Source organism: Pelecanus crispus, chromosome 5, assembly GCF_030463565.1.
Source record: "Pelecanus crispus isolate bPelCri1 chromosome 5, bPelCri1.pri, whole genome shotgun sequence".
Classification (NCBI taxonomy): domain Eukaryota; kingdom Metazoa; phylum Chordata; class Aves; order Pelecaniformes; family Pelecanidae; genus Pelecanus; species Pelecanus crispus.
This window is the reverse complement of record NC_134647.1, coordinates 45,062,113-45,071,687: the sequence shown is the minus strand read 5'-3', so window position 1 is coordinate 45,071,687 and position 9,575 is coordinate 45,062,113. Positions and strand designations below refer to the sequence as shown.

The following is a 9,575-nucleotide window of genomic DNA, read 5'->3' as shown; positions in this document are numbered from 1 at the left end:
GTGACGGACGCGCTCGACCCCTTGACCAGACTGGTGGTGGTTTGGTGCAGGCTCCGGAAGAGATAAAGGCCCAAGCTGTAGCTGGGCTGTGAACTCCTCGTATTTCAATCTGTTCTCTGAAAACACAAAGGAGCAGAGCACCACAGTGAGCATCAATGCATATGAGCTTGGAACATGGACCATGCAATTAACACATGAATAGCAGTTGGCTTTTCCAAGACTCATTTATCAAGGAACAAAGGAAGTTGTAGGTACAAGGAGTCTCCTGTATACCTTTTCCATCGTACGTGATTTGACTACAAGCCAACCACTTTATCCTATGACAGCCTAAGTGAACCTTCTTTGAACTCTCCCTGCTAGGCAACATGGCTGCATGGCAGTGATATCCCCTTGAGCTGGGACACCTCTCAAGGTTGCTCCTTAAGACAGAGAGACCTTCTACCAATGACAGATAAGCAATCGATACCTACTACAAGCAACAGGTAAGTGACTGGTATCACGCATAATCTTGTAGTATGGTAACTTTGATTTTTTTCTTGGCAGCTTTGATTGCATGCTGAATTGATACTAATGAAACATTACATAAGCTTTGCATATACAATCCCTTAGACCAAAACCGCTGACCAAGTCTGAGACTAAGATTGGACCTTAGCCACACTTAAGCTCCATCAGTTTAGAAAGCAAGGGGGTCTACTCTGAACCTCGTGACTCAATGGGAGGGTCCTCCTTAATCTTTGCATCCCCAGTCTCTCTGTGAATCATTCTAACTTGAGTGTAACTCAATTTTCCTTTGTATGTTTTTTCATGCAGTAATTAATAGTGAACCTTGCCATCGAACTTCGTTAAGTCACACTTTTACAACATAATATTAAACCCACTTTTGCTAATACCTTTGACAGTGATGCCTTAAGCATTCTAAATCACCCATTCGTGACAAATTGGCATAGTCGGCAGGATCCTAAATCAGGATTTGCGACACACCTGCAGCACAGACAAGGGCAGACGTCCTGTACTGCATGGAAGTACCGTACGCTGAACACTGAGGCAATTTCCCCTCAAAGCTCTGCTCAGTTGTGGTGGTCGTGGGAGGTGGAAGAATCAGGTACCCCCATATGCACTACTGCACCAGAGGGAAAACAAGAGGAAACTGGAAGGAGAGCTCTGATACTAAGTCAAGTTCATGGCTGGAAAGATCAGTCTGATAGGTGAAGGTCACACTGGAGGTAAATCTAACACTCATTTGACTTCCCAAGCAGGCACAGATTAATTATATTACATGAATTCAGTCAGACCAAATATATCATGCATGCATGCATAGCTCAGTCACAGAAGAGCTCAAGGAGCAGTAGGGCTTGACACTGAATTGGAATATGATGAGGAAGACTGAGGGAGGGAGGGAGGACTTATTTATTTTAAAACCAGAAGAGCAAACCCTAAATTCACAGAAGGCTACATGTATCTTTGATATTTGGGAGAGTATTTTAGCTCTTCCATTAGTCAGAATGATCCTGCAGAAATATTAAAACCCAAACAATTTAGGAACAGCAAAAAAAGTAAATAGGTAAGGTGGAAACAAATAACCATACAGTGTAAGAATTCACTAATAAAATGCCATTTTAATAACTTTTTTTTTTTACAAGGAATCCAGCTATACACTATAGAAAAATAAACACTAAAGAGACTTTTTGCAACTTACAATACAGTGATGCAGGCACACTTCAGCTGTTAACTTAGCAGTAATTTCACATGAGAATGTAAAACACTGTTCTTAGTGAAAAGTAATTTCCTCTTAAAGTACTAAAATATAATAAAAAGAGTCATATAAAAATCTGACGCAAAAGCACTGCCCTTTATTCAGTTGCGCAAGAGGTCGCAAGTGCCTCCACTCAGTATGCACCAACTCAGAAGGAAGCCATAACTTGGGGGGGTCGCAGTACAGATTTCAGAAGCATTCTCATCACTTTTTCATGTTTCTCTGGCAAGGTGGGCCTGGAACTTGTCCTAAATTTAAATAAAACAAATGAATATTAGAAAACTGCATGTGTTATGGAGCAACAGGGTGCAGTTACCAGCATGTAATTTCCTCAATGTGCTTCATATGAGCTACACTGAAAGCAATCACCATTTTCATGAGCCACCTAGGAACAATACAAAACGAAGTTTGAAAGCTCACATCTGCCACACTAAGACCAGTGCTCAATCGCAGGCCTACTTTACACACAGCAACAGGGTTGCTCAGTTCAACTGATGGATCTATACCAGAGGAGTTGCCAAGACCACAAAGACCTACCCCCATATTACTACCACCTCCACAAGGAAGAAAAGACGGGTCATAGTTGTAGGAGACTCCCTTCTGAGGCGAATGGAGGGTCCAAAATGCCAGGCAGACCCTCCTCATAGGGAAGTCTGCTGCCTCCCAGGAGCCTGGGTCAGATATCACTAGGAGACTTCCCAGCCTGGTACGGCCCTCGGACTACTACCCATTACTGCTCTTCCATGTGGGTGGTGACAAAGTTGCAGTGCGCAGCCCAAGAGTGATTAAAAGAGACTTCAGGGCTTTGGGACGGTTAGTGAGGGAATCTGGGGCACAGGTTATTTTTTCCTCCCTCCTTCCAGTTGTGGGAAGTGACATTGGAAGGAACAGGCAGACCCAATCTATTAATACATGGCTCCGTGGCTGGGGCCACCATCACAACTTTGGGTTTTTTGACAATAGGATGGCCTACACGGCACCACGCTTGCTGGCGACAAATGGGACCCACCTTTCTCAAAGGGGAAAGAGGGTCTTTGCTCAGAAGCTCGCGGGGCTCGTTGACAGGGCTTTAAACTAGATGTGAAGGGGGAGGGGGAACATATCAGGCTTGCCTGTGACAAGCTGTGGGATGGTACACAATGGTTAGAGGGACGGGGTGCTACTATAAGCCCTCAACCTGCTGCCAAGAGGCGTGCTGGGGATGCTGCAGCACAGTTGAAGTCTTGCAGAGATGAGCTGGGGGCTCCTGAGGTAGTAGAAGCCAACAAGGAAACCTCTGTGAAACACCTCAAGGGAAATAAGGGATGTTCCACTAAGAAGGCGACACGGCCAACAGCCCAGGTGAAATGCCTCTAGAAAAAGGCACACAGCATGGGGAACAAACAGGAGGAGTTGGAAGCTACTGTGCTGCTAGATAGCTATGACCTGCTTGCCATAACTGAAACTTGGTGGGCTGAATCCCATGACTGGAATGTGGCTATTGATGGCTACCCGCTGTTCAGAAGGGACAGGTGAGGAAGGAGGGGAAGAGGCGTTGCCCTCTACATAAAGAAATCGATAGAGTGAAGAGCTGTCCCTGAAGAATAGCCACGAGCATGTCGAAAGCTTATGGGTAAGAATCAGAGACAGAGGCAACAAAGGGAACCTTGTGGTTGGTGTCTACTACAGGCCGCCTGATCAAGGGGAGCCTACTGACGAAGCCTTCTTCCTCCAGCTCCAGGAGGCTTTGCGCTTGCAGACTCTTGTCCTGCTGGGGGACTTCAACCACCCTGACATTTGCTGTAAAAGCAATACGGGGAGCTGTAGGCAATCCAGGAGATTCCTAGAATGCATTGGGGATAACTTCCTAAGCCAGGTAATAGACACCCCTACCCGAGGGGATGCAATACTGGATCTGATGGTCACCAATGCAAGTGAGCTCATCGGTGACATCACGACTGGAGGCAGCCTGGGCTGCAGTGATCACGCATTGGTGGAGTTCACACTCCTGAGGGATATGGGAAAAGCGAGGAGTATAGTCAGGACCCTAAATTTTAGGAGAGCAAACTTCCAGCTCTCCAAGGAGTTAGTCAGAAGGACCCCTGGGAAACGGTCCTCAGGGACAGGGGAACGGAACAGAGCTGGCAGGTCTTTAAGGACACCTTCCATAGAGCACAAGAGCTCTCAGTCGCGAGGTGTAAAAAATCAGGCAAGGAAGGGAAGAGACCAGCATGGCTGAGTCAAGACATGCTGCTCAGACTAAAGAGCAAGAGGGAACTGCACAGGCAGCGGAAGCAGGAACAGGTGTCCTGGGAAGAGTACAGGGAAACGGCCCGGTTGTGTAGGGAGGAGGTCAGGAAGGCCAAGGCGAGGATGGAGCTGAAGTTGGCAAGGGAGGTAAAGAATAACAAGAAGGGCTTCTACAGGTATGTCAACCAGAAAAGGAAGGTTAAAGAAAGCGCACCCCCCTTGATGAACAAAAAAGGCAAACTTGCATCAACGGACGAGGAGAAGGTTGAGGTACTCAACAACTTCTTTGCCTCGGTCTTCACCGGCAACCCCTCTCCTCACCCCTCCCGAGTCAGTGGACCACAAGATGGGGACCAGGGGGGTAAAGTCCCTCCCACTGTAAGGGAAGATCAGGTTCGAGACCACCTGAGGAACCTGAATGTACACAAGTCTATGGGACCTGATGAGATGCATCCCAGAGTCCTGAGGGAATTGGCTGATGTAGTTGCCAAGCCACTCTCCACGATATTCGAAAAGTCATGGCAGTCCGGTGAAGTCCCTGGTGACAGGAAGAAGGGAAATGTTGTGCCCATTTTTAAAAAGGGAAGACAGGAGGACCCTGGGAACTATCGACCTGTCAGCCCCACCTCTGTGCCTGGGAAGATCATGAAACAGATCCTCCTAGAAGATATGCTCAAGCACATGGAGGACAGGGAGGTGATTTGAGACAGCCAGCACGGCTTCACCAAGGGCAAGTCCTGCCTGACCAACCTAGTGGCTTTCTGTGAAGGAGTGACTGCATCAGTGGACAAGGGAAAAGCAATGCATGGCACCTATTTGGACTTCTGTAAAGCCTTCAACACAGTCCCCCACAACATCCTTCTCTCTAAATTGGAGAGATATAGATTTGATGGGTAGACTGTTCGGTGCATAAGGAATTGTTTGAATGGTTGCATCCAGAGGGTAGTGGTCAATGGCTTGATGTCCAAATGGAGACTGGTGACAAGTGGGGTCCCTCAGGGGTCCGTACTGGGACCAGTGCTGTTTAATATCTTCATCAGTGACATAGACAGTGCGATTGAGTGCACCCTCAGCAAGTTTGCAGGCGACACCAAGGTGAGTGGTGCGGTTGACACGCCAGAAGGACAAGATGTCATCCAAAGGGACCTGGACAAGCTGGAGAGGTGCGCCTGTGTGAACCTCATGAGGTTCAACAAGGCCAAGTGCAAGGTCCTGCACCTGGGACGGGGCAACCCCCGGTATCAGTACAGGCTGGGGGATGAAGAGATTGAGAGCAGCCCTGCGGAGAAGGACTTGGGGGTACTGGTAGATGAAAGGCTGGACATGAGCCAACAATGTGTGTTTGCCAACGGTATCCTGGGCTGCATCAAAAGAAGTGTGGCCAGCAGGTCGAGGGGGGTGATTTTGCCCCTCTATTCTGCTCTGCTGAGACCTCACCTGGAGTACTGTGTCCAGCTCTTGAGCCCTCAGCACAAGGAGGACATGGACCTGTTGGAGCGGGTCCAGAGGAGGGCCACAAAAACCATCTGAGGGCTGGAGCACCTCTCCTACGAGGACAGGCTGAGAGAGCTGGGGTTGTTCAGCCTGGAGAAGAGAAGGCTGCGGGGAGACCTTATTGCGGCCTTTCAGTACTTAAAGGGGGCCTATAGGAAGGATGGGGACAATCTTTTTAGCAAGGCCTGTTGTGACAGGACAAGGAATAATGGTTTTAAACTAAAGGAGGATAGATTTAGACTGGATATGAGGAAGAAAATTTTTACAGTGAGGGTGGTCAAGCACTGGAACAGGTTGCCCAGAGAGGTGGTGGAGGCCCCATCCCAGTAAACATTCAAGGTCAGGTTGGATGGGGCTCTGAGCAACCTGATCTAGTTAAAGCTGTCCCTGCTCACTGCAGGGGAGGTTGGGCTAGATGATCTCTAAGGGTCCCTTCCAACCCAATGCATTCTATGATTCTATGAACTCTAACACTCTCGAGATGATTCAATATGCATTCTGTTGCTGGACAAGATCTTGTCACTGAGTATGTATTTTAAAGTTCATTAGAAACTGGGAAATCATTTTGCTCACAGCACTGTTCTGAAGGTTGCAACATCAGTTTGTAATTCCTATCATCATCATTCTGGCAACATGAAAGTCACAAAAGTGATACACATTTTCCACAAAATTGCTATAAATGGTGTCCCAGTTGTGGAATACTTATTCCACACTTAGCATAAAGAAAAATACCTTATTTTTACGAAATGCTGTCAGTTTTCAATTCTAAAATTTTCCTATCTATATCTGCCATAAACAATTGCACTATTTTGGGAAAGAAACAGAAAAAATGCACAAGGTCACGGTACTAAGGTTTCTAGGTAAAATCCTGCTGAGAACAATGTTGAAGTTCCCATAAGGAAATGTCACTGTAGCTGTTGACTTTAGTGATATTAGCAAGACTAGGATTTGTAAGCAAAGGTAGCCTTTTCCATTTGTTTTTTAAACTTTTTTTTTTATATTAGATCACTCCAGAGTGCCAGAAAAACAGGCAGTATTTTAGACTTTCCTCAGAGCTGTTGTCCAGCTATTCCAGGCTCCTGTGAATGCTGACAAAGCCAAGATCCTCTCTTTCTAGAGAAACACGTAATTTTAAAGTTCAATTTTTCAAAGTTATCACTAAAAATGTGTTAGGAATGCAATATGTAATCATAAAAAATTTGCCTCAGAAGTTAACTTAAGAATCATTATTTTTCCAAAAGCAGTGAAGTCAGTAGTCACTATTTATAATGCCTTTTATAAATTGTGGGGAAACTGAATGAGAACAATACAGCACCTCTACAATGTAGATTAAATGTTCAAACCTGGTACTGCTGAGGAGCCAGTGCGGTAGATGTGATTTGAATCAGCATCTGCAGTGACTGCAGGGCCAAGAGTCACTATTTAAATGCTGTGATAAGTGACTGAATCCCCACCCCTTCTCCAATAAAAATCACCACAGAGATGATGTGCTGATGATAAAGACTGGAAGAGTGGCCATCAGTAAGAGTACTGGTGACTGGCAGAGATTTTCTGGATATGATCAAATATTTTTCTTATCTTGGCACAACCAATATAAAGCCACACATCTTTGGGCAAAGGCTGAAGGACAATTACAGGAGTCAAGCCTGCCTGGGAAACAGCAGTTGACAACAGTTATGCTTAGTGAAAGAAGTATGTAAGATGTGTATGTGCAATGTGTGAAGGAATCCACATGGCCCTCCCATAGTGCCAGCTGCCAAACATCTACCTGATAATCTTTCCAGCTTTTGGCTGAAATTACGGGGAGCCAAGGGTGGTGGTTGGTGGAAGTAATCAGTGCTTGCCTAGAAATCAAGGACCATAGTGACTCAAAAGTCATATGGCGAAGTAAACTGATTGTAGGGACAAGCAGCCAGAAGTAACATGGGGAAGGAACCAGCAATAGCAGATGAAAGTGATAAGGGTTGGATGAAAACATCAATGGCATTATCCGACCTGGTGGCCCATATTAGCTCAGACCAGGAAACTAGGAATGTAAACCTGGATGGGTGAAGCAAGCTTTGGGGAAGATACTCCAGAGACCCTGGAGGAGTAACTGTCAGCAGGCTCCTCAGGAGCCTCCACACCAGAGGCAGCACTGGAGCTTTGTGCTTCTCCCTGGGTATAGGATGAAGCTATGTGTTACACCCTGATGTGGACTGTGGTCATCATGATTCCATCCCTATCGGTGATTTGATCTAACATGAGTGCCCTCCCCCAGTCACCTGCTGGGATCGGTGTGCAGGAGCATGACTTCACCTGGCATAGCCATGGCACAGGCCGTGTGATCAGGATCCACGTGCATGTGTGTGGGTATTGCAAGTATTATGTTGCTGTTTAATTTATGTTGCTGCCCTGTGGTGGGGAAGGCAGGCAGCAGGAGGCTGCCCCTGCAACATGATGGTTACATGTATAAACAAGGAACAAGTTATCTTTGTATTTGGTCTAGCACAAGTGACACTGCAGCCAGAGGTCCAGCTCTGTTTGCAATCCAGAGATACTAATATAAAGGAGGAGGTTTAGACATAAGTCTCAAAAATAACACAACATTGGAGAACGCATCTAATCATACCTTGATAGGAGATGATTTGAGGATGACATGATGACAGTTTATAAGTTCTTCCTTGGGACAAGGAATTTCTGTGATATAACTAATATATAACAAGAGCAAGCAACTAGAAGATTAAACTAAGTAAATTCAGTCTAGAAATTAGGTGGAAGTGTTTTTAACAGCAAAGATAAGTGCCACTACAATCCTTTGGGTGCTCTTTGATCAATCTTAGAACCAGATAGCTGTTTTCACCAGCCTCAAAGGTTTTTTTTAATCTGCTGTGGAATATAAGGAAGCAATAAATGAGAGAAGTATTATAGTTTGTGCCGTAGACAAAGCCCTGTTCAGCTATTACAATGGTTCTCTTTGACTTTAAAGCAAATTAACTCTATACACAACTTCTCAGCTGGTTAGAGCATGGTGCTAATAATGCCAAGTTCACAGGTTCAATCCCTGCTTACTGCAGGGGGGTTGGGCTCGATGATCTCTCAAGGTCCCTTCCAACCCAAAGCATTCTATGATTCTATGTAAACTGCAACACTTGCTTGTTTAGACTTGATAACGTTGGGGGGAAAATCACATTATTCAGCCTTATCTCTGAAGAATTTCACTAAGAACTTATTTTGAGAAATGCCACACTTGGACTAGTTTTAGATTCACAAAAAGGTTTCATTTCAGAGACTTACTTAATTTTTTCTCTTCCTCCCCTCCCCCCCAATAATTCAAAATGTTCATTAAAATGATGCTTTTTACATGCTTTAAGTATTATAGGCAATATGTAGGAAGAACCTTGCAAAAAGCAGCCCCGACTGCTGGCAGTGGTGAGGGGTAACAAGCTGGTTCTTACCTGGATGCGCACCCCCTAGTCTTTGCTGGATAACCTCTAAGCGATGGATGTATTCTGTTAGCGATCGTTCAGGATCCTGAGTAGGCACAAGTGACTTTTCTGAAGCTGAACTTGTGGATGGATGCAATCTTAAAAGGAAAACAAATTATTTTCTTCTTCTCATGCTATACTCTCAAATACAATAAAGTTACATTCATATAGGCAGTAATTCAGTGCAAAGCAAACTAGAACAGTAAAAACCACCACCACCAAAAAAATTACATATAAAACAATATAGACTGGACATCTTTGTATACAGGGGACTGAAAAGAAATAATGTTTTGATAAAACCTGGAGTATCTATGAATCTCTACTGATACGCAACACAAAGTCTCTCAGGTAAGAAAGCTGCAGTCAGAGGGAAGTCCAAATGGCCAAGTCAGAAAAGACCCGCTTCTGCAGAGGGCTGAAAAGGAGCATGCTGCATCCAGGTGTGTACTTTCCTGCTCAGCAGGTAAAATGCTATCTTGAGGGACAAGACTGGGGGACCATTTAGATGGTACACTGTGTTTCCTTTCTGGACATTAACAACAAGTTTCAAATATTAGCAGAAATATACATTGGAGGGGACACTGTGCAAACACGCTCCTGTTTGGAGTTAGAATTTATTCCTTCCAGCTGCA

The 9,575-nt window shown here is 45.2% G+C and overlaps 1 protein-coding gene across 1 annotated transcript in view; it reads right to left on the bottom strand.

Annotated features, from left to right (window-relative positions):
• Positions 1–1,957: 1,957 nt before the first annotated feature.
• Positions 1,958–9,575, bottom strand: part of PCNT (pericentrin) — a 105,653-nt gene continuing 98,035 nt past the window's right edge. The window contains exons 51-52 of the mRNA XM_075711194.1: positions 8,914–9,041; positions 1,958–2,001 (exon numbers count right to left, since the gene is read on the bottom strand). Of these exons, the coding sequence (XP_075567309.1) occupies positions 1,958–2,001; positions 8,914–9,041 (172 nt within the window). The remainder of the gene's footprint in view (positions 2,002–8,913; positions 9,042–9,575) is intronic.